This window comes from Atheta coriaria, unplaced genomic scaffold (genome assembly GCF_025399875.1).
Source record: "Atheta coriaria isolate IRGN ID8LTWV9N9 unplaced genomic scaffold, Caltech_Dcor_3.1 hic_scaffold_7_pilon, whole genome shotgun sequence".
Lineage (NCBI taxonomy): Eukaryota > Metazoa > Arthropoda > Insecta > Coleoptera > Staphylinidae > Dalotia > Dalotia coriaria.
The window spans coordinates 5,133,310-5,159,389 of NW_027045449.1; the positions used below are offsets into that span (position 1 = coordinate 5,133,310).

The 26,080-nt window shown below is 42.1% G+C and overlaps 1 protein-coding gene and 1 long non-coding RNA gene across 5 annotated transcripts in view; one reads left to right on the forward strand and one right to left on the reverse strand.

Moving 5' to 3' along the window:
* The window catches only part of LOC135796675 (maternal protein pumilio-like), a 110,620-nt gene that overhangs the window by 78,010 nt on the left and 6,530 nt on the right, over positions 1–26,080 (reverse strand). For 3 of the 4 annotated variants that reach the window (XM_065308796.1, XM_065308797.1, XM_065308795.1), the window contains exon 4: positions 2,267–2,378. In XM_065308796.1, the coding sequence (XP_065164868.1) occupies positions 2,267–2,378 (112 nt within the window). Of the gene's footprint in view, positions 1–2,266; positions 2,379–19,584; positions 20,015–26,080 lie in introns of those variants that run through there. The other variant, XM_065308798.1, reaches the window with a different exon arrangement.
* Positions 5,993–6,447, forward strand: LOC135796676 (uncharacterized). The gene is made up of 3 exons (XR_010549372.1): positions 5,993–6,050; positions 6,125–6,257; positions 6,327–6,447. It is a non-coding gene; the product is annotated as an uncharacterized lncRNA (long non-coding RNA).

A 26,080-nucleotide genomic window follows, 5' to 3' on the forward strand; every position in this document is an offset into this window, starting at 1 on the left:
TGCAATCGAATCCACAAAGTGACAAAGCGATACGAGATTTGTAATCAGTGCTGCTGCGCTTTCCGCACCTTCAAATTTCATTCAATTACAATGCTAACACTCTGTTTCGATTGGATTCACACACGAACCTGATGACTGAAAATTTATTTCATCACACTGGCAGTCACATTATCACCTAATGAACGCCAGGATATCAGAATTGATACAAATGCATGATTTGCATTTTCTGATTTAGAGCATTTGCGATGCAATATAATACACAATTGAAAGGGATATCAAAATTCGTTGAGGATGATAATTCGAAAATCAACATCCCGGAACTCGTTGCCGCTTTGCCAAGAATGCGCCCGACTGGAAATTCCGCGAACGTTTAAATTACTCCCACAGCCAAATCTATGACCAGAGCTGAATTGAAACCCAAGCAAATGGTGGGCCAACCAAGTGTAGGAAAATTACGATTCCCAGTTTTGGTTCGAATTTTCATCGTTTTCGGCGCCGCGTAAACTCGAAATTTCGCCCCCCTGCTCATTTCCACGTTGTCCAATGAATACACCCACACAGAGAAAATCGCATTGTTGTTGATTTTCCATTTCTCCATTTCATTCTTCATGGCATCCATGGTGATTCCTCTAGAACGCGTGTGTTATTGCTTTTCGTTTACGCTATGCGCTTGTCGGTAGAATTAATTGTTATTGCTAAGCGCGCGCGACCATAAATATCCGTTTGCCTTTGGCACCCATTGACAAAGAGGCGCGCTGTGGTAACCGGCTCCTGCTGCTGCTGGCTGGTAGCAGCGCATACGAACGTTATACGTTTCGCGACGCGTATCGAACAGATGTCATTATTTAATGCGTGCGGCGAATTGTACGACACCGCACTTTACTCGGCGACGCAGAGAGACGCCGAGGACGCGCGACGAGAGATAAATAGACCGCAGAAACGCAAATGGAAATCGCCGTAAATTAATGACAGTGAAAGTCTGATATAGATGGTTTATGGCGTACAAATTGCAGAATGTCAGTAGGAAAATGACACAGAAAAATCAATATCAGTTATATTCGACTAATCATATATAACTCGATAATGGTTCAAAACTAAAAATTACTACTCACTAAAGTGACATTGCGGTTGTTGAACATGCAATACTTGTTGCTAAATAATAAACTTGTCAAAATAACAGCGTGCGAAGTAATTATACAGCATTGAATTATGCGCGTAGTTTAAAATTCGTCACACGATCGGTTCGTCCATCACGAACACAGTCCGCTCAGCCAGCTTTGGTATACATCGGTCATATTTGCATTACAAAGTTGTTGCGCAAGTTTGCGCTTTTGCATGCGGTGATCCAACCTGTATGCAAAAAGGACGTTCAACAAGGCACTAATCGTTATCGCATTACCAATCATCCGGACGGCTGGATCTGCGGATATTAATTAATTACAAACGGCGAGCGCTTTGACCCTGCTGCTGCTGCGCATTGCCAAAATGGCCAACATTCGAGCGAATCCCACACGGATGGGATGGCTAATACCCGAGTGCCAAATGGCTGAATGCAGGAAAATGTAGATAAACGCATTACGGGTCGTTATTTAAGCGAGAACGCTCGGATTTTCGGCTTGCGCGCTCAGAATTTGAGTTTTCTCCACCAGCGTGCGACTGTAAATAATGTAAAACCTCGATGCATACAAATCGGCTATATTTTGACGACGATTTACATCGCAATTTACATTTGTCTAGCCTTTTTCGTGTTGATTTTTAAATTTGCCTTAATCTTTGCATAATTTTAGAGAAAACTGTAAAGCATGTGGAGGATATATTAATGTCGAAAAGTTCAGCGCAAACTTTTTCGATGAGCAGCTCTCGAGCTCGTCAACAGCGCACTTAGCATAATATTCGATTAAACTTTTAAACAACTACGTAAACAACGAAGTCTGTGCGGCAACGCCGCCCCCGTTTCCCTATTACATCACTCTTTTCAAGAGGGCGCACATACGCATTTGCCTCCGGCAGCGGCACCTTCGCTTCGGGGAACATCTCGAAGGAAGATAATTGCACAAATTCGGAAACAAAAGGAGAGTTTAATTGCATTTCGTAAATTTAATTAAAGAAATTTATTTTCTTCTAACGTAGACGCAGTAGAGGACTACCGACAGATGCCCATTGCGGTGGAAAATACCAATTGAAAATGCTCAAAACGAATAGCAAGAAAACTCATTTAAGGAAATTTCAGCAACAGTAATGACTTAATTTTTTTTTTCATATTTACCTGGAGCCCATGTGTGATCCCGCCAAACACCCTCATGTGTAAGCGGATGAAGTGTCAGGTTCTTTCCGTCTTTTCCTTCTAAACCCCATATTTTCTTAGCCGATGGAGCAATCTGCAACAACAAAAAACCAGACAAATTAATCAACGTGAATTAATTTGAAACATTTACGAATATCAGTAAAACTCAAGTATCAAACACGTTGAAAGTTTGCGGAAAGTTGGAAAGTGTCGCAATAAAAGGCAAACATTGACGACACCTGCTAGAAAACCGATGAGTCTTCATAATGCGACACAATTAGCGTTAAACAAAAAAGACGTAAAACGCAAATTAAGTAAAATAACATTTTAACCATTTTAGCGGAGATGTTGCGCATTCGGGTGCAGCTGCATTTCGTAATGCACTTTATTAAAAATTATTATTCCGATAGTGGCCCTACTGTCGCGTACGGTGGCGCTATTATTATCAATTAGATTTAATTGTACGTTCTAATGGTAATGGCGGTCATACATTACAAACGAAATCTAGCGCCAAACGTGAGGCGGCATGGCGGCGTACATACAAAGCGCGACGCAAAATAGCCATACATAAAAGTGGCAGAAATGCTTCCGAAGTCACTGAAATCGACTGGGCGCACAAAGGAAACCGACAGAATGCAGACAAATAGAAATGTTATTTTCAGATTGTTTGCGATTGTGCACAGAAAATCAACATGTAAAATGCAACAACACAAACCGGAGAAATAACAACCGATGGAAACGTGAATTCAAGCAACTGAAATCGATTATTAAAAGGATTTCTTCTTTCATTGTGTGTGCAGTTATGGCATTCTGATTCCAAGCGACACAATAGGATCGAATGGAATTAAGTTTTAATTAATTTATATTTACCGATAAATGAATAATGTAAAAATGCGGTGACAAAGAAACCTTGGCTGATCAAAAATTACCCCGATCCAAAACCTACAATTCCATCCTCTATCCTCACCATTCCTTTATTGATCGAAAACATAAAATGAATATTACATGCATAATAGCACATAAAAACTCAATATTAAACAACATTATCATAATGCCATGCTGTTTCTATTACTATTACATTATACGATGCGGAGAAATAAAAGCAATGTAAATTCCAGCTACAATCCACACGATCCCAATCAAGCATAATGAAATTGGGAACAAACAGTAACCTGACAGCGGGCAAATTGAAATTTTGATGCTGTTCATGCACCGTTTAAAACTATTAATTATGAAATTTCTTAATCAACAATTAAGCACACGAAAACTGTATCGATTTTCCAAAACTTTGGAAGGCAAAATACCGAGGGGTGGTTGTTATATTAAAATGCCACGCAGACATTAGCATATCCGCATTATACTCGAAAGCGTTTGGGTCGCACCCTGCCTGCTCCCACAGGAGAAGGAATATTGTTAATATTAGGGTTCGCGTCTATAGACGCACTCACAACAAACCCCGTCCAATACATCCTAAGTATACAAAACTATCAAAACTGACATTTCAATATGATGCTGCGTAACCGATGAATAAAAAATACTGCATGTTGTAAATATTATGCACACAACACTTGGTATATAATCCACCCGATAATTTAGTCTGAAGAGTATTGGTGGAATATTTCAACGACGGGTGGAAGTAAGTGAAGCATTTCAGTGCATATTCAATATCGGTAAAAGGGAACCGTTCTCCGCTTGGGGTTTATCTGCGCGCTCCAGAGTGGCTAGTATGGCTTTGGAGAGCGCAATGACCAATCGAGGGTTGGTCAAGAGTGGAACACGGGTCTGGAAGCAAAATGATAGGTGCCCAACGAAGGAAACGACACTTGTACTTGTAACAAGCACCAACGACACAAACATGAAGATTGGGGTATGACAGAACAGACAACAAGAGAATACTAATACAAAAATACAACATGAGGGTTCAAAATAAGAAATCGACTGCCACGAAAATTGTATCAATACAAGGAATTCCTTTCTGTTTAATTCCCAGAGTAGTTTATCAAAGTTAAAAAGTTACTTTTGCAAAGACTGAAATGGAAAGAGTTTGCTTAAAACGTTTCGCTTCGTATCGTTTCCAAGCTAAGTTATTTCCTCCTCGAAGGAAGTAACCTTCAGAATAACAGGCAGGATGCTGGTGCCAACCTGGGTCGATATCCCTATCGCTGCATTTCGCCACCCAGGGGCACACCCTCCGCACCCTCACACACACGACAAGCAACAAACTCCTGTTTTAAACCTTTCCACTTCACTTCAGCGGTCCTAGTTAGACACCCAACTTGTCTCGCAGCCATTTTAATCATTTCAACACAAATTCAACGCGAATCCAACTCGGATCGTGAAAGTGATATAACTTACGTGAAGGTAAAACAAACCGACAACACGAGTAAATACATACACACACGTCGCAAACAAATAAACTAATGGCCTGCCGAATGGCACATCATGCGAATTAGGAAGCTGTCGCACCAGGATCAACTATTTCAAACAGACAACCACAAATAGACACTGCGAAACGTTTTAGCGCGCTCTGCGAGGGAATTTAAACGCGCTGATAATCTACCCTCTAAACAGGACAAAACATGTCCAAATAATAAATCCCTCTCTACCTCAATGTACAAAGTACAAATGACCTAGATACTAACGTATTACCATCAATTGAGTAATGGCGAACCGAAGACCGAGACCATAAATTCGCATTTCTATTTAAATCCCATCAATATTAAAAACAAATAAACGCAAGTACTGAAGCAGAGGAATACAAGTTAATTCCTTCGGGAGGGAATACAGGCGAGCCAGAAAAAAAAACACAAAATAACAAACGAAAATCTTTCCATCCTTCCAGCAAAAGCAATTCATCATTTTTCCCCGGCAAAGAATTACTTTTGTTCCGAGTCGGGTTTAGGAGCAGAGCTTTTCTCGCCACCGCTACCAAACAGAAGAAAAAAGCGGACCGCTCACTAATCGTCCATCGTAAATATTAACGCATGGACGTGCTATATCCTATTTTGTAGTAACAAACAAAAATACGAAACTATTGTTTTTTAAAATAGGACTATATAAACAGAGTTTAAGCTGAGTTTGGCAAAAGGTAAATCAAAACAAACGATAAACTAATCTAACTAACTTTAAAATGCACCCATAGTGCGCGAGTTGTTTTCGTGATGAATTAATGGTCGCGTTGCTCGAGTGCTGTATGATGCACAACCAGCGCCAAGCTAGACAAAGTTTCAAGTGTGTGATTAATTAGTTTCACGCCTTTGTGGAAAGGCTTCCTTTTCGTTGTTTTCCGTTGTTGTACTTGGCGTCAAAACCAAGTGTTTTCGCAGGAAAACCACGGAATCAAATTTAGCTTACATATGAAGTACTATTTTATCAACATCTTAGCTTTAATCTAAATACAACGCTTTCGAATCTTACATTCAATAATAACAATGAGATGATTGATTTTGCATTTCGTTCATAGTTATGCCACTCTCGAAAAATAAACTATAGCCTCGTATTACTTTGGAGAAATACGTGCGACCCGTTAAAAATCCAATTTATCAGCTGAAATTCGAGTTGGCAGTTTGTTTACGCTGTGTTTGTTTAAGGTTTCCGAGGCACTCGGCCACTCAGCTCGACGCGCGGAAAATCCGCGAACGCATCGCTGCGATCGGACGTAAGCTCACGCTCGAACGACGAACCCGAAGCAAGGCGAAGAGTAAATGAAAAGCGTGCGCGCGGCGCGGAAAGCTTCGGAAATCGTAGGAGACGAGCCGCAGACAGAGTAGGTTAGCGTCTCGCAGTGTTTCCTACAGCGATCGCTAAAATCGCAAGCATTTTTTTCTCTCACTCTTCCAGCAGGAAAGCCGAAACCTATAACTACAAAGCCGAAGCCCGTACAACGCATAATCTTCGCTTTATTCCGACCGACGGCAAACCATAATATTCTCTATTATCGAATGAAGAAGCGCGCGTGAATAGGCGAAGTGGGGTAATATGAGTCAATCCTGTTGTGCGTCTTCATTTTTTTCTCCAGATTTTACCATACGTTTTTTTTTAGCTATTTGGTATCTTGGAAAGTCAAGAAGACTTCATATTTTTGCTACAAACGCAAGTACATAAACGACATTGACGATGGCGACGCGAATGAGGAAATTGAAAATGTGCCAGCAAATCAGTGCAAAAACAAATCAGCTTATAAAAATGGAAATTGGAAAAAATAACGCAAAAAAAAAAACAGACGTGCTGTAAATGGAATTTGTAAAATCAAAAACAATCTGCATTTTATTTTTAATTTATAAATGCTCAGATGTAATGGAGATGTTAAGTATCACTTTTCATTTTTATCTCACCATGAATCCAAACAGTTTGCGCTTGTTCAGGGCCATTTATTCAAGAATTTCGCAATTTTTCAGCGACAATACGCGGTACGCAATGGCAGGCGTAACTGAAGCATTGAAACTAAGCCGGCACTCCGAATTGCTCACTTTTGTGCAATCCGCATACAAACATGAGCTCCAAACAACCACGCCGAAATGGAACGCAAACAAATCTTTTTCCTCGTGTGCAAATATTAAATCATTCTGCTTGCGCGACGTTTTTCGAGCAAACACGTTAATGCAAGTCGAGTTCAACGCAAAAAAATATATAACACGTTGATAATATAAAAATAAACACTGACACGAGACACTGGAGCAATAGATGCAATGAATTCCAGAAACTATAAAATAACATATTCTCTGTATTCTTTATAACACATCCTCGTCATGAATAATATAATGAGCTAAATAATTAATTGACTTGATTAGAAACTGCACGTCATAACTTCATACACAATTGATTGGTTTAATTAGACTCTTGTTATCGATCGCAAAAGCATTGTTCTGGTACTGTTCGATCAGCGGTTTATTCGAATCGTATTATGAATCAAATTTTAATTACGTGGTAAATAAATAACCAAAACACCTTGCTGGTGTTCCCATACTCCCCATTGCTCTCTCAACAGCGTAGGGTAGAATAAAAAAAAGTGAAAAACACTTTTAAACGTGTTATTTCTCGCGCCTTTTCCCATTTCCACCACGTTCCATATGTCTTTCACACTGCCGCTAGCTTACATTTTCGCTTCGAAGGACAAACACCCATTTTCAGATAAACCATACTCATCCAAATCATGTTTCTGAAAACAATTTTTCTACCACTGCTTGATTTAGTACTTCTTTTCGCACACGAAGGTAGAAAAATGAAAAGATATACGCCCAAAACCCCTAGAAATACATCATCATCTAGTTGCGTGTGGAATTTACGAGGTGTGCCGATAAATCATAACCAAACTTTCAAAAACAACATCAACGCAAAAAAAAATGTAATCTCGAGGGGCATGATAGCGCAAGAAACTGTACAGAGCAGAAAAAAAAAAACAAAAGTAGAAAGTTTCAGATCGTAGATTTTTTCTGAGAGGTCGAGAAAATTGTGTATAATATACAGTTTTTCACTTGGCTGTTTTTCGCAAACGTGCTAAACTTTTAACATTCCTAATGTTCTACTTTTTCGCAAGAAAAATATACTTGTACGAGTAGGTATTCGCAAGCAATGCAAAGAAAAGCGGAAAAACAAAAAGTTTACAAAGCACACAACCCATACATTGGTTTGAAAACGCGGGGCAGGCGCGGAAAGATGGCTAGACTAGTAAACTTAAACTTTATCAACGACATGAGGCCAGGCGGCTTCATCACGAAGAAGCGTGCATTGTAACATTTACAATGCGAGCAGCGCGCCAGCACGACGAAAGAAGATGCTCCCCAGCTAGCCAGAAGAACGCCGTCGAACAATAACAAGTTTTCTTTCCTCGGTCGCCTCAATAAACTTGCAGCATGCTATGCAGCAAGCAAAACAGATCACAAAGCATATATAGGTACACGTCGAAAAAAGAGATCAGAAACTCAAGGATAATATATGTTGAAAAGAAAAGCAAGAACAGCTAACCAACTAGAAAAACTATGCTTATCTCGTGCAAAGCGTTGAAACAACCAGAAGATATAAACTTCTCAACTACTCGAAAGAATTTCTGTAATTAGGTTCAAAGCAGTGCGCTCCTCTTACAAGTAAAACACACCGGAATCGTTTTCAGCATTTCGGTTCGGAAATAAAACGCGGAATGTACTCGATAGGAAAGTTAGAAAAAGCAGCCCACTATTTCAGAAATATAACTTGCCCAACTTTACTAATACTTTAACACGCACAGCGTACAGGGAAGTGTTAACAAGTAACCGGAGCCTCTCAAAGTTCAACGTGAAACAAAATCAATTACGAGTACAAACAAAAAACATTTTCGTAAACTGTAAGCGGAAATATCGAAATAATTAATATAATACCAACATAAAATTTAATTGAAACATGTCTAATGGCAAATAAACTACGAGTAAAGTGTCTTTCAATTAATATCTTGCCATTTTAGTAATAAAAGTAGGTACGATTGAAAATTCTAATATCTATAAATCAGATGACAGTGCACTTCGTGATCAAACAATTCCACGAACAAAGCCCAGTCAACTGCAAAAAGTGCTGAGTAATGAGCAAACGACTAACAAATCAAGATCAAGATTTGCATTTTCAGAGCACATTCCACTGGCATGAAAAGTGCAAACAATCACACACAAATATTCTATTCGCGTACCGATGATACGGATGCCATATGAGAATCAAAGAATTTCAAGCATTGATGCTTTGTAATTCCCTGCTGGTAGTAGCGCATCACACAAAAACACAATTGTTGTCCTCTCAATCGCAAAAGGGGACCTTGGTTTACCTTGCTCGATGAATGCTGGCTGCAGCCGCGGTGATGATGGCAAAAGCCGGTCGCGGACGCTCTATACAGCAGCGTACGAGAACGTAGCGCGAAACGGCCTTGGCAGTGGGGACATTGACTCTGCGAAACCGCGGTCTCTGCCAACCAGCAAACTAGCCAACATTCTAGCGCTCCGCGCGAGATGGTCATTTGTAAATGCGCGCCGCGCAACGACGACCGACTTGCGTTCGTGCTCTTGGCACAGCATTACCCAGACCCCGAAAAGAATCGAGAGTTGCGACGAGACTCGAATGGACCCCGCTGCTGCATACACTATACACGTGTAATGCAACGTAATGTAATGCAATGAGCAAAATGCTCTGTTTTCGTCATGCGCTTTGTTCTTGTGGCCCCTAACCAAAGAAGCCACCGTGCGTCGAAATCGTAGCAAGCCGAAGGCCAGCCTGAAACGAGAACAAGTCGAAGGCGCGATGGGAAGCGCGTGGATGGCAGACAGACAAGACAATTCGTGCCAGTGTCTTTCCAACAGAAAAGCGAGGCAACCGGCAATCGGCGTGCAGCAGACGGCGACGACGGCATAATGATGGCACGATGGCATAACAGAGTCCGGCTTGCGGTGGCTCGGCGTGTAACCGACGCACGCCTCAATCGACTCAGCCCTGCCTACAAAACACAAACGTAAAGCAGCGGCTTCAAACGACGAGCTGAAACGCGCTGCATCGAAAACTGGTCAAGTACGAGTCATCGCAACCTAGTCACATACAAGCAAGACCATTTACTCTCATAATCACTTCATCGCCTCGTTTAATTTTACACTACCATGTAGATCAAAGCATTACGCTACGCATTATCTATATATAGGTAAACTGCGCTGCAATTCTTTGCATATCACACACTCATGTTCAGTGTCTCGGCAACCGTTTGCAAATTGGAAGAAAATAACGAGACCAACGAGAGCAAAAACCAGAAATTACACCACACTGATTGCTCGCAGGCGTGTTTACTGCACGCTCTGTTGTTGGTCGCAATCTTGATGCGCGCATGTAAGCACATGCTTTTGCTGGCGTCGCAACTTCGACGCGGCGCGACCGACCGGATTTTCACTCTCGTAGCACACAAACATACTCTGCTGCGAGCTCGCTAGACCTGCCGCCGCGCGCTGCACAGTCCACTTGTACTTACTTTCCATTATGCGTCGCGTTAAATAAAAGTAAAAACGCAACGAAAAGGAAAACGCACACACCAAAACAAACAAAAGTAAAATCGTATTCGTATCACCATCAATAATGGCAAAATGAACGAAGCTGACAAAACACTCTTCCACGCATGACAAAAAAGTGAAAATGAAAACAAAAACATCAGCATTATGAATAATATTACACAACTTTACTTAGAATCAGACATAGTCTATGAAAATACCATCAAAATGAAGTTAAATAAAAAGTTCATGATTCAAGAGAATAATAAATAACTTATTATAATGATAATGACGTGAACCACGAACGGGTAATTAAAACTAATTTGAATTAAATACACCGAAACTACCAAGGATCATCATAGTCGTCGTTGTGCTTGTAAATTATTATGGTTCAATAGAGCGGACTTGGATTACCAACAAAGCGCAAAGCAAAATTATAATTTGTTGCTAAATTTAATATTTCGCAACGTGACGCGACTCAAGATCACCCATAATATTAGCAAACGCGATTTTTGGCTAACGTATTGTTCGAAATCTTTCAATGATAATGAAATCAAGAATGAAAATCTAAATTAGAATGCGAGACGAAAATGTGGAAAAGTTGGCAACGTCGCAAATGGATAAGAATACACACACGCCCGCTGGCTTTATTTACAAACACGACGACTCTTCACGGAGGGAGCATCACCAACGCGTCCCGAATGGTGTGGAATCGACCAAAATGAACTTAGTTGAACATCTGTTCTTGTGTTTTCTGTTCTGTCTGTGTACTTTTGCCGTTCAGCGCTTCGGATTGTCTTAATACATTTAAAAATATCTGGCTAAAGTGGTTTCTCTCATATTCTTTAAACTTTACGGAAAAACTTACAACGAAATATTTGTCAAATATCCTTTTATCGTTCTTGTGCATTACTTGCATTGTTCCGGGTTATCGCCACAATGTACAAATATACAATTCAAAAGTTGTCGAGCTTTTAAAATGCACAACTTTTGTACACACACACTATGCACAAATATTTACAATTATATACACGATATGAAAGTTTTAAACTTGAGCGCTCACATGAGTGCGAATTTAGCACCAAATGAAACAACACCGGAAACAAACGCGCAACGACCGTCAACAGACAAAGTTACGAGTTCGACTGAACGCCGCTCGAGCAGAGCGCGCGTCGAGTTTAAAACCGAGGGGTAATTGTCGGTACCCTCTATTTCTGGTGTCGTGCCCTTCGCACGTTCTCGGATCAAGCAGCACGCCCTAGACAAAACTAGAAGGACAGGAAGGTTCAAAACCGGCTGGGCGCACAACTACTATTATAAGCCACGCAGCAACAAACTGGTTACGAACTAGCAAAATGGAAATTTAAACGAGATGGACCCAACTAAATTGGTAACTTCTAGTGTTACAAAATTATACAACACCAACACACGAGGATAACAACCCAAAAGTTGTGTCTGTACCTACAGCGATTCGAGTAAACGCTTCTACATGATACATTTTGCATTTAAAATACTGTTTTCTTCCTGAATATGCTGCTGGAGGGTCTAGTGTAGTCTAGTCTGCGTTCAAGTCTAGTCATTTCAAGTCGTTGGTAACAGATACCCATGCCCACAGCCACCGGATATGCGGCGCACGTTGCACGCCGCTGTGCCGCAAACGTGATGACCGTGTGCTAGGAATCCAAGAAGAAACCTTGTTGTCCAGACACGGCTGCGTGTCAGTGCCTCACTCGTACGATAGTGAAGTGCAGCGAAGTCAAGTGAAGCACATACAAGTGTAAGCAAAGATGTGGCAAGTGCAAACCTAGACGCTTGTAACTCGATGTTGCTCGGTAAAGGTTGACTAGTCCCAATATCCAAGCAAAGTTGTATGTTTACATATCTCGTACTATTGTTATTAATTAATAGAGACTGTATAAAGTGCGTTGCGTTATCAGCGCAACGTGTATTAAAACACGCGTATGTCGTATTCGGGTGTCAACTGCGCACTTCACATATATTACAACAGCTGTTGTGGGCGCAATGTGTATGATTCATGAGTATCACTACACATGCACCTGCATGTATTTTTATTACCGTCTACCATTAAATATTTAATCAACGCTAGTTAAATAATAGTAATCATAATAGTCATTAATATGCCGTTGCAAACTACAATGAGTAGTTATATAAACTAGAGCGACTGTTATTTCGTTAATATTTTGTTTTGTTAATTAATGTATCGATAAAATTATGTCGTCGATACTTATAACACGAAAACTTACATTAACATCATACACAACACATCAATAAAAGTTTCTATCAGTTTTATTCATACACATTTCGATATCTAATCTATGAATTTTCGCATTGATTCACTGCATCAGAGATGCATCTAGAAACGGGTACGTACTAATTTTCTATAGCTATCTCTCTATTTACGTTATAATACCGGTTGATTACCTCCAATTTGTGTTTGCACTATACGTCGTAAAACTATAGTAAAAGACCTACATCAAAAACAATACCTCATCATTTACGGTTTCAAACATTTACGGTAATTGCCAAGTAATAATAAAGTGATGCTATACGATTGTACTACCTATAATGCATAAAAGTTTGTCTATGAAAAACCTAGCACCGTTCATCATCTTTAACCAGCCACAAACTTTTTGCTCATCAAACCTTCGTTAATAAATTATATTACCTGCCATTACGTAAGACAAAACATCGTCTTTATGTTGATGTTTCTTTAACCATGAACGTTTAGTTCGATTAGTATTTATCGAGCGGCCACGTTTCCAAAATTGTTGATGAGTGTTCTACTGCGTGTCAACCAAATCTATTGCAAAAGAAACGTGGCAATCGAAATGTGCGCCTCCAAGGAGAAACTGTCGACACCGGCGACGCGTCCGACCACGTAACACAAATTCGTAGTTTTGCTCGCATATACAAAACTCCAAATTCATGGCCAACAGGGTTGACACATTCTTGAAATGACTCGAAATTTTAATTATTCGAAAAAAAAAACACAAAGCTCGTAAATCTTATGCAAATTTCCGTATTTAAATACGTATTTACTTCGACAGAAAAAACTCTCCCATAAAACAAACAATATTAACACATTAATAACCCTTCTGGCGCTTTCAATTTCAACACGGAAATGTGAAATTTATCTCGAAATTATGCCGCCATACATTATCAAATATTAAACGTCGCTAAACGTCGTTAAAATTAAACAGTATTAAGGAAGCCGTAATTTCCCATGAGCTCTGTGCGGTGCGCTTCATTTTACTCTGTCCACATTTCGTTACTAATGAAAGAAACAGGCTAAAGCAAAACGACAAATAATATTTTTTTATAAATCGGAGGCGGCAGAAACGAACAAAACCTGATGGAAAAAAAAGTTCGTAATAAAACGAAATATCTCGGAAAATGGCATATATGAACAAAGTAAAATAAAATGGTAGGTAGCATGACCTACAAGTGTATCTTTTGTACGTACGCGTTCGGTTTTTGTGTTGCCAAATTGTTTCTGTTCTCCTGCGTTGTGCGCTATTCTTTCGTCGCTTTGCTTCAGGTCGACATATTGTGATAGGATTTTCTTTGTAAGCGAATAATAAAACCCTTAACTTTCTCAATTCAATCGAAGGGAAAACTTGATGTGACTAAACTTTCGTTTTAAAAATTCATTTCATGGAAGCTTAGAATTAACCGCAGTATAAAAACGAAATTGATAGTATCATAAATAACATGTTTTCGTTGCCATCATTTTTAATTTTCCTGCAATTCTTCGCGTGCATTCACGGTTGACGAAAATTGCTCGAGATAATGAGTCATGCTAGCGCTTTATTTTTTATTATCTCTTTTTCGTGGTTGCACAGCCCGCAAGAGTTTTTAAGGGAACTTTTAAGGCTTTTTTTTTAAGTCGAGCGGTTTTCGTGCTAGGCTCATTCTTCCTGCTACACGAACTGCCAGCCTGCCTGCCTTTATTACTCCGCATCAGCCACAACAAACTCATTTCACGATCGGTAGCGAGCAAGGTGTCGGCGAGTGGCGTTATTTAAAAACATCCCACCGCGAACAAAAGCCTTATTGCGCTTATTATTAAACGGCTTAATTAGTACTAGACGGCACCCACGCTAAAAACTGATGCTAGCTAATAATGTGTTGCACATTGAGTCAAAAAAAAAACCTGCCCAACATCAAACAAAAATTCTCAATACCTAAATGAACTTTATATTCACTAGAATTCGCGCCAACGTAACAAACAATAAATAAAATTTTAAAGTGAATCCAAAAAATAATTGCCTATTTCGGATATTTTTAACCCAGTGCTACAGTTTCCGCAAAATACAGCGTTCGGAAACGAAGGTAATCCAACGTGCAGGTACGCGCACGTTTCATCGTCATAATATCGATCGGATTGCTACACATGTTATGCCACGTTGTTACTTTATATGTGCTACACCCATACAGGCGACGCGTTTCCAACGTGATGTAATACCTCCTATCCGTGTTCGAACCGCAAAACGAGAGCACTTTTCGACACGTGCATTTTAATAATTTTAAAAGCCCGCTGAAAACATTATGCTAAGTGGCCGCCCTGGCATTATTACCATGAGTGGTTGTAAACGAAGAAATATACACACACTTGGCCCAAACAAACAGAGAAACAACAACATTCACGAGAAAATGCTATTAAGTAAATAAGAATTGACCAAATCAAATAAAACCTGCCGCAAATAAAATCAAACTAATGTCAGGTGAATCAGCTTTTTGGGTTGGTGGTGGAAATGCAAAAGAGAATAATGATAACGGAACTAGGCACTGACTGAATTTAGTCCTTCGTCCCTTCCTTTCTCCACTACATTCCTACCCTACATACACCCGAACTACTTCTCTCCTGCTGGGTGCTCTTCGCGCCAATTTATCTGATTTGTTTGTTAGATGCGCGATCCGATTGTTTGCCTCCATTCAAACGAGCACTGATGTTACCCGATGTTTCTACCAGTGTGCATCTATTCTCCTCGCGAGATAATTTATTCCTACATTTCGTAGAAGTGCAGGAGAATTGGAGTCGATCTTCCAATTCGTACAACTTTCCAAGTAATTTCGAGCATTTCAGCGAAATTTTGGTTTTGTTCTGTTGGTTTGACTTATTATCTAGCATATACCGCAGTGATGCCTCGGCAATTTTTCGAGACACGAGACACATTATTATCCTGCGTTGGAAAAGGCTAATACATTACATGTTGGAAATTTGAAATGTGCTCTTCATTCGTTTGCCCATAAGTATGCAAAGCGAGCTGGAACGCGAGCGCCAGCACGAAACCCATAATAAGGAGTTGATACAAACTCTATTTATATTCATATTTATTCGAGGGATATTATCTTGGGCCAAAAGAAGAAAAGCAACAAAAGATTTCGGCTCGTGCAACGACTCGGAACGCAACGAAATTTGTATTTTTGTCATTCTAATGCAAAGCAAATATTATACGAAAAGTTTAGACGGTTTATAAATACGAAACGATTTCAAACGAGGAAATAAACAAGAAAACAATTTAAATTCATATGCTGCAGTTTAGAATCGATCAATTCATATGTTGAAAATGAGCTTTCATCGGAAGTTTGAACAAGGTAAAAGTAAACTTGATTCAATACCGAAGATAAACATTGAAATCATGATTTCTTAGTGTTTGAGTTATTGCCACAAACAAACTGCATTGATTTGCGACAGTTTAGGGACGCAGACAATGTTGTCAGCTTTACTACATCAACTAAAGCAAACCATACTTAACGCATTAATAAAATTACAGAAATGTGTATTTTTGCAGAACAATATCACTTGAAAAGGTCAGAACAAAATGCAATTACAAGATGTGATGCTTGCCAGCGACAATGTCCAAGAATCGCACAAACCGTGAATTTATATCAAGATCATAAATTTAAAACTGAGACGAATCTCCGTCGACGGCCGTCAAAAGCTCGTTGCAAGTTTTATTACCGCACGACGTGTCATTGAAATGATTGCAGCAAAACTTAATAATACACTGCAGTAAGAAACATAATAGCGCAAGGTTGATACAAAAGAAAAAACCGTTTGCTAAGCTAGTAGTTCATGTGTTTAACATCGCTTTCTTATCAAACTGATTTTAGAGGCTTGTGTTTATAACCGAAATCCACTTTATAAACCCAATCATACAAGTTGCTAGAATGAAGATTATAATGGAAGGAAGTACGTGTGACGAAATTGTGATATTACCTATTCATTCTGCATGTGCAAATTTACGTTAGATGCCTAAGATTTGTTAGACGTATGCCAATATTGGCACAGTGATATAGGGAAGACTCACGTCGCTAGTCTCGAGATTCGAATTTCAAAACTCAAATTAAAACGTCCCGGCTATGCGCCGCTATCGAAGTCGCAACAAAAATCAGAACCGCCGCGCCAGTAAGTAATTGAACTCATGCGGAGCACGTCGTTCGGCGGAGCACGCAATTCATGCAAATTTGCTACTCGCCGACCCAACTATACTCTCCACCAGCAGTCAGTGAGCCAGCCCAGTCCTTGGTCCCGATAATTATTTTCCGCGGCGCCGCGCAACCACAATATACGCGAGCACGTTTGCTCCGCATACTCACACCGCACGTGAAAATTGAGTCGGCGAATGATGTTGTAACAAATGCAAACAGTCAATTCGCAAACGCATTTGCACACGTTGTAAAAAATATTCCCGTGCGTCGCACTTTCTGCGGTGGCAATAAATAAATTTACGACAAAATACGCGGCACATGCACGCTGGATTCCATACTGCTACTGGGATACGATCTTCATAGCCATTTTAGAAAATGCCTTTAATAACAAACGATTTACATGGTTTGTTCGGAACATGATTATTTAAATTTTCGCCGCAATAACGTATAAAAGCTGTTAATATGCTCGGGCTCTAAAACCCTTGAAATTAAGGCGCTGTGAATGTACAAACTCGTATAAAATCACAATGTTTATAAAGTCAGGCGAGCGTAAACAAAGTTAATTAAAACTGTGTTCGCGGAAAATTAAGTCGTTCTCTGATCCACCCTCAAAATGACTGTAATCCAGAAACCATAAAAATGCGACTCTGTTTTGATGTTATCAGCATTTGGTACGCACGACACATGAAAGATTGATACCGATCGTAAAAATGTTTGTGTTATATCACTAATTACATCTAATAAATTTCCCCAGCGGAGTTCGTCATGAGTCCGATTTGGGCACTTTGTGGTTAAGATTGTAATATAATTGAGTATCGATTTGTTACATCGAAAAAGTGTGAATGCAAACATACAAAACCTGTTAATCAAATAAACACACATTCAAACTGTTGGTAAATATCAATTAATTATCATTCTCACCGGCAACAAAGAAAACTCGCGACTAAACAAACAGCCGATCGTTTGTCCGTCGCCTGTGATCGCAGCTGTTTTGAATCTCCTACAATGTGAGCAGAATAGAGCGCTGATATAATCAACCAAAATTTTCAAACAAAGCCCGGCCCGTTATGAATCGCGCGCACAGAACGGCAACACAGCATGCCGGTAATTACGCAAAGATGTAATAAATAACGCCGTTCGCAACATGGTCGTTGTCAAGGTAAACAATAATCTATAGACCGACGGCGTCGAACGCGAACGCACGAACCAAACTTTAAACGTGCGCGAGCGCGCGCGGGAGAGGGAATTAACCCGATGACTAACGCCAGGTCATTTTTCGCTGTACAATGAACATGTACAATTTTTCGAGCGCGCTACTGGCTCTCACACCTCCTCTATCGCAGAGGCAGAGGAAGGTGGCAGCGGCGGCGGCATTACAATGAAACTAGGGAATACGCTTGAAATTGGGTGAGAGGACGAAATGACAAACAACACGGTTCGAGTTCATGTTCCATCACGGGGAGACTAATGCCTGACGCCAATTGTTACTCGTTGCTAGATTGCCACAGTTGCGAGATTTGGGAGCGTTGGGAGAGCTAGTTCGAGGCCATTATGCCCATACGGGTGCAGAGAAGCGTCGCATTGAAAGCGAGGAGAGCGGCGCATGAGGATAACTAACGACGAGTGTCGCGACTCGAGTGCGGCGCGTCGAGTTCCCGATACGGCTCGGCGACAATTCAAAGCAAGCAAACTCTCGGAGAAAATGAAACGCGCCCAAATCGCACGACTACCCACACTAATGTCGGAAAACACAACGCGCGCGCGACATACGGCCGGCATACGCGCGCGACAAACAAACGAGAGCAATACACATCACGACGCCCGACCAGCCGTCTGGCTAGGCAAACATAAACAATAGAAGCGTTGTATTATCGTCGACGTTTGTTTGAATGTTGCTAGGCGACCGCCGGCTGGAAAAGACTGATGCAAAACAACGAAACAAATCTGATAATTCATACACCTACAAAGCAAAGTGGGAAGAAACAAATTTTAAGGGCTTATTTCTTGAGATTGCAGCGATTCCCAAGCGCATGCAATTAATGCATAAGAATAGCCATGACCAAATTCGAACAAAGGCAATTTACGGTGAGATTGGTGTAGCCATGACTACGAAATACAAGACCACAGACTCTTGGCATACGTCGAGGCCCAAAAGTCGTAAATCCTCGAGTGTTGTTGTTGGAGCAGTCGCCGCCGTCGAGACTCGAGAGAATCTCGCCGCGATCGGAAAGCACGCGGCGCAACCGGCTGTATTAAAACAACCCACCTTGAAAATGGCTACCTGGCCATCGGCACAAACAAAGCCGAGGAGCGCGCGCGGTGGCTGCTCGCTCACCCGCCCGGAGAACCTGTTGCACGACGACGACGCACACAACACGCTTGCTGGCTGAGCACAGCCCAAAGAGACACCAAATTCACCACCAAAAATATCAAACAATCTGTAGTGGAAAATTGAAGGATAAGCCAAAGCGCCAATAGTCCAAAAATGCATATCATGACTCATATCAGGTGTACAACATATCCCTAAAAGTCATCTAGACCCAAACTGTTTTGTTCTTCAGCCATTCAACCATGCTACATTAATCGTACACGATTCGATTGTGTCTGCCTACATTTTATGACGCGACGCGTGTGTGGGCACCGGAGTAAAATTCGAAAACGACCTCCTTAACCTCGCCGCTGCAATTAACCGACATGCATCGCACAGCACACACGCAGCACAATGCGAAACAACCGAGACGCGGTTTGGTTTTAGCTTTGGCAGTGTGCTGTTGCACCACGTAGCCCGTGAGGAATCGTGCAACACCACTCCACGCCGCCGCTAGCAACCACTACAGCCAACAATGTTTGTTTATTTACCATGTCAGGTCCCATATCTTTCATATCCAAATTGAAATACGCATAACCGCTGCTTGTGGATGGTTGTGGATGAATAGCACTGCCGAACTGAACACACTAGAGAAGCACTTAATCCTGCGTTGGGTGTTGTAGCCGGCGTTTTACTTCTTGGGTGCAGCACTTGTTTTGCGTCGCGTCGCCGGGTGGGTTTTGTTTTGTTTTCGAGTAAATGTCGACGGGCCCGTCGTAATATCGCACTCCAATTTCACTATCGTCGTTGCAAATTGATTACTTTCTTACGTCGACGGCGTTACGGGCGCGTTGCGGAGTAAACAACAACGCGCACACGGTGCGATGATGCGGCCCGGCACGAATCACACAAGAAGAGCGACCGAGCAAGATGCGAGGATGGCTGTAGAGCACCAGACGCGCGACGTTACGGCAACGAACTGGAGAGGCGCTGCGCCGGCTGCGTTGCGTGCCTCGGCCGGACAAAGAGCATGTCGCGCGCGTTCGGGCCTGGTTCGCGTTTGCGCCGTGCTGCAGCGCCGACCGGCCGGGCGCGCATACACTCGCCGCAAGCAAACGAGAAGCCGGTCGAGGCGCACCGAACCTCCAACCTCAAACACTCGTGTCTCGTCGTTGCTAACGCCAGCGCATGCTGCTGCTAGGGAGCAGTACTCTCTGCCTGCGCCGCGACGACGGATAATGCGCGCATTGTGTATACCGCGCTGCACAAGTTGCACAGAGAGCTCGCGAAGCCGAGCGTGCACGAAGGCGAGCGCTATTAGGTTAGGGCAGGGTTACACCCTCGTTTGAATGCAAATTGCCGCGCGCGCGAGATAGGCGATAAGCGTCGCGTACGACTCGGCCATAATGTGCCGCGTATATTTCGCCCCCTCTAATACAGTGACACTCGCGCAGGAATACCTCCAATAAAGAGCATATTACAGTCATATTACATCTAGATTACACAATATTTACAGTGTTTTAAATATTTTAGCCGGCCTGACGTCATAGATCCAACATTTTAACACTGCCAGCAGTATTTTCAAAAAAGATTCACATCGTCATGGTTTGTCGGATTTAAACAGTAGATACGCGTCTCATTTCCGATGCTCATCGACTAGGGCCGTGCATGTCGCAGGCGTATTAAATATTTTCGTCGCATGAGTGATCTTGATTGACTAGAAAGAAGGGGGTGCCGTGGCCGCGTGTGTGCGCGGTTTTAATCAATAAATGGCGTTTTACTTTCATTCAGCGAGGGCGTGCGACGTCGATACACCCCGGCACAACATGATAGTTACCAAACATGTTTCAAATTTTGAGTCAGCACGATACAGTGAATGCTTTTAAAATTCATTTAAAAAAAATAAGTTATAAAGTTACTAAATTGAAAAATAATTGAAATTGTGAAGCAAATTATTCTCCACATAAAGTGTAAAACCTTGAAAATTTAAATTTCTATAAACTCATTCAAACAAGTACGTAAATGCCACTTCACTAACATCTCCTTCATCCATTCCCAAGCGCACATTTACTTTCCAGCCCCATTGTCCCATATCTCATCCTAATGTCTCCCATTACAAAATCCCCATCGCGTATGAAAAATCGCGATGCGGGAAAAAATATGCACGCGCAGCTTTCACGTTTCAATTTCCCTCTTCTTCTTGGCTCGTCATTTAATTTAGCACCACCAGTAGACCACTACCGCCGACCGAGTCGTTGAGTGAGACTCTCCTCTAGTTCCACTTTGCAAGCGCGCGCGCGAAAATCGATCGATCGCAATTAGCCAGAGACAAATCTAATTTACTGCGACCAGTAGGTGCGCTCACTTTAGGCTCCTCCGCGAGTATGGACGATGGATGTCGGCGGCGAAAATGGAAGGATGAGAGGCTGGTCAGGATTGAAATTTACTTTGAGTGGGTGAGAGAGCACAAGGCGTGGATTGCCCGGGGAGGCGGCGAGTTTGTGCTGACGCTAACTGCCTCCGAAATCAAGCAAAGCAGTTTAGTGGCCGGGAAACTCCAAACGCGTAATTTGGACGTGCACGTGCAAATAGTATAGAGATGGGCAAGAACAGCGGATCAAACTATGAAGAAGATCAAACAACTCATTTATTATCCGGTGTTATAAATTGGAATTGACCCAAATCCATCAGATGATTGAGAGCTGATAAAAATATGAAGGGTTAATTTAAATTTTCTGATAATTGATAGATTGATGGGTTAATTTGCATACATCACCATCGTAACTTTTTTCATACATAATTAATAAACTTTTTACCTTTTTGATTTTAACATTCCGTAAATAAAAAGAAAAAACGTAAAATTCCGCATCCGTAACATGTGCAAACACGTGTGAAAACACACGAAACACCCCTAAACAGGTGGAGCGAATTTAAATATAACCAGGTCTGCGTGTGCGTTGGGTTGCCGGCGTGTTCAAGCGCCACATTCGATACGTAGACCTTTGACCTCAACCGCTGGCCGCACCACACAGGGCGGAGGCGCCGCGCAGAGAGAAGCAAAAACCACCACCTTTCGCCAAGTAGGCCACGCCGAGGGCGGCTGATACCGCTGGTGAGAGCACCACCGGTCGTGGAAACCTCGGCGAGTTAATTAACGCACCTAACGACCGTTTTTCGCCGTATGCCCGCGCGCACGAGAAATTTTCAAAACGCCGGTGCCAAGGCCTTGCCCTCGTCTGGCGCGTGTACAACTAACACTTGGGTGGTGGTGGAAACGCGGAAAATGTCAAACGCATGCCCGATATATCCGCCGTTTATGTCGACCTTTGCAATTTTATTGCGCAATTAAAGCAGAGGAAATTGCCACCACGAGGTGCATTGATAAAAGTGACATCAATAAAGCTGAGAGAGTATCGCGGACGTTCAAAATTGAATGACAGCGAAAACAGTTCCAAACTCTGCTAATATTAAAACATTCTGAATAACGCCAACCGGAGGTAAATGTTAGGTATTCACTTTGTCACAAAGTGCTGCAAATGCCTGGCCAAAATAATGACGATATTTTGCACAAAGTGCAGAAAAGCAAAGCATGTGAACATTTAAAATTCCACCGTAATTCCCAGATTTCAGCGTTGGAAACCGAAAAGTAAGCCAAAAAATAAGTAAAAGTAAGTAAGTAAAAAATAATTCACGAAAAACACTCCGGCAGCGCATCAAAGTATTAGGCGCAACGCCCACTCGTGGCGCGCGAGTTCTCGCACTCGAAAATCTCAGTGCCAGACTCGTTCTCACGCCTCGACTCCATTGTTATAACGCCACCACCGACGCCAGCCGAGGCGCGAGAGATTGCAGTCCTTTCCGCCTCTTCCGCATTACGCACAGGATGTCGGATGCTGGATGCAACCAGCCCAGATGTGGCGCGCTGCTGGAATGAGTCAAAATTACGCTCGTAACTTTTCTCAAGTGAGATGTTAAAAAGTGGCATACGACCACGCCAGCGAATACTCCTCCTTGTTTTCCGGATTGAGCGGCAACTTTGCTTCAAGCGGCGCGCAAAGAATGAAAGGGGGATAAACGCCGACGCCAACACGTTCGCGAGTATGACAAAACGAGGCAAATAAGCGCGGGACCATTGTTTCCCGACCGCGCCACAATCAACGCCCATCTTTCTTTTTGTGCGCGTGTGTTTGTGAGAATGTCGTCGCTGTCTCCACACCGCTGGGTTTCGGCGTGTTGGTAAAAGCTGTTTAAGCAAAAGTGTGCAAGCTTCGTCAAGACTTTATTACCGTTAAATAAGTCGGACTGAACGATGTCGTCGCTGTTTGTATTCTTGCGACAGCGGTGAAGAGACAAAAGCCAAGAAAACGAAAGACATTAATAGTCCGACTAATTACGACTTGAAGAACCTCAGAAATGCGGAAATCACCGAGTGGAAGTTAAGGGTTAAATTATAGCGCGTCGCGAAGTAGAAATCTAATTACGAAGTGGGTACCCGATAACAAAAATGTTATGCAAAAAAATAAAATTGACCATTAAAAATCAGAAGAGTGTTAACCGGACGCAAAAACCATGCGTGCGTAACGCGATAAAATAAAAAAGTGTAAACAAGAAAAATAATGCTAAACGGTCCACAGAAGTAAACCAGCGTGGCGTATTCAAAAGACTGTGTGCAGCGACTATAAAAGCAGCGGCACGTTTTCCAGCGCTAGCCTAGTAAAAGGACTGGAAAACTCCACGGGCAAGGCACAGTTCTGAATGATGAGCAGGCGCAGGAAGCCGCGAATATTATTTTCCTCTGCCTGCCACAAACATGTTTTTCTTCCACAAACGACGACGCCGCCGCCACTTCCACGTCCGCGTCCGCCTTTTTCCGTCAGTCAAAATGCCATTGTGTCAAGCCTCAAATCGGACAGAATAAAGTCGCCTCCGACAAGTCCTCATCGGCGAAATCGATGCGAATACGATATGATATCTCCCTGACAACATGCAGCAGCTGCGTAAACATTGTGAATTGTCGTCCAAAACAACTCAAAGAAGAATTATTGCTGACACAGTACCGAAAATATTCAACCGTGTTAATTAAAACAAGAAGACGTGTCAATGAACACAAGCTATAAATTGTTCTAATCTCAAAAAGTGGCAAATGATATAGAAATTACTTAGAAGCGAGTTTGTTGTACTTGTTAGAACAAAACGTTCGCTCCGGGAAATTGACGTCGTTCTCGAGCGAAACTTTAAAGCTACCCTCGCGAATTAACCTCGAAACACAAGACGGGAGTACGCATGACCCACGCGTATCCTCGTCATTGTCATGTCGCAACGTCATGTCGGGGTAATGTCGAAGACACGTTTGCACTAATTAACGGAGAACTAATGAGCTACGAAGTACGCGTTACGCAATCCCTGTTCCTGATACCTTTCAGACAACCCGAGGATAATAAAATAAATATATTTTCAGCAAAATCGTCTAAATAGCTCAAGAGAATACTGCATCGATTTTTTTTTGCTAGGGTGCACTAGAGATGTGTGTCTGTTAAACGCCACGTTGATTTATAGCCCAAAAATACCCAAAAATATAAGTGAAAAACACAAACACGGGATACACACTTCTCTCGGCTTGTTTTGCAGGCAGAAATTTTCACATTTCATCACCCTTGCCAACCCCTAGCGAGCTTTCCAAGTATGTTAGAAAAGCACACACACTACGATTGGCAGAAAAAGCAAAAGACGCAAACAAAACAAGCCCACGAAAAGTTGCAGCATACATAAACAAACGCAAAGAGGAAGATAGAAAAGCCGACCCCGACAAAACTCCGCATCTCTCGCGACTTGTCGCCCTCGGAGGGCGCACCGCGGCGCGTGTTGTGCCCCAATCCCGGTTATCGCGATAGCATCATGCCAACGGGCCGCGATACAGACGCAATCTTCTTTGCAGTCGACGGAAAAGTTGACCGACTTTGCGTCCCAAAACTCAAAGTTTGTGTCGTATATTTTCGACATAAAATACAACAGCTCATAAGGAAGACGAATGCACTAGCATGATATCAAACCGGACGATAGTACTATAGATTCCGTCGCATGACGATGACAAAACGACATTCATTCGACGTATGAACGGACAAAGTACCTATGGCGAACACGCAAAAAAAAATACTGTCAAGAGACAAAGAAAACGCAAAATGCGCATCGCGGCAAACGAGGCAAGCGTACACGAAGCGCTTTCGAACGCGCGGCGAAAGAATAAAAGCACGGTTCAGGTTTCGCAGCGTCGCGGACGAAATGGACCGCGCGGCGAGTTTCTACGGGAAGAAACATGACGCGCCCGCCGCCATATCTCATCGTAAACCTAATAATAATGGTTCCCCGGTTTGGTTAGAGACGCAAGGGGGGTGGGAAATAAGACGTTTCGAGTCATCGGGTAACCAGACCGGCGAAGCAGACAATAAAATCTGATTTTAAAATACTTTTTAGTCTAAAAATATCGCAAGCACGCAAAAGTTGTGATTTTCTGACATTTCCAAAGTAAATTAAAGATTTACATCTATTTGGATCGTATATGCAAAGTAGATAGGTACATAATCATAATTCATTGCTCATAGTGTAAATTGAGGCATCATTATAATGGCCCAAGTTTTATCATCTGTAACACGGTCGGAACTAACAAGCATTCCATCCAATTCACTTGACGCCTCCGTTATAGCGCGTTATGATAGGTACACGCTCGGATTTGACTTTAATTATCCTAGCATTCAGCTCCTGAGACCCGAAATAAATGGATCTAACAAGCCCTCCATCCTTCTTCCATCCCAATCGACCCTTACACCGGTTTATTCCTTCGCGTTTGTTTTGCCAAAAAGGTTTCGACATGCGCTCATCCAAAAATATGCGCCACTGCTCCATTCGAAAATTGGCAAAATTCAAGCATAACCTAAATTGTGACTTTGGTGTTTACGCGTGCGGCGTATAATTAAGCGACGAATTAGTCGAGTTTCGGGTTGACGAGAACGCCGCGCTGCGAGTAAGCGAGGTGTAATAATGAACAGGGGC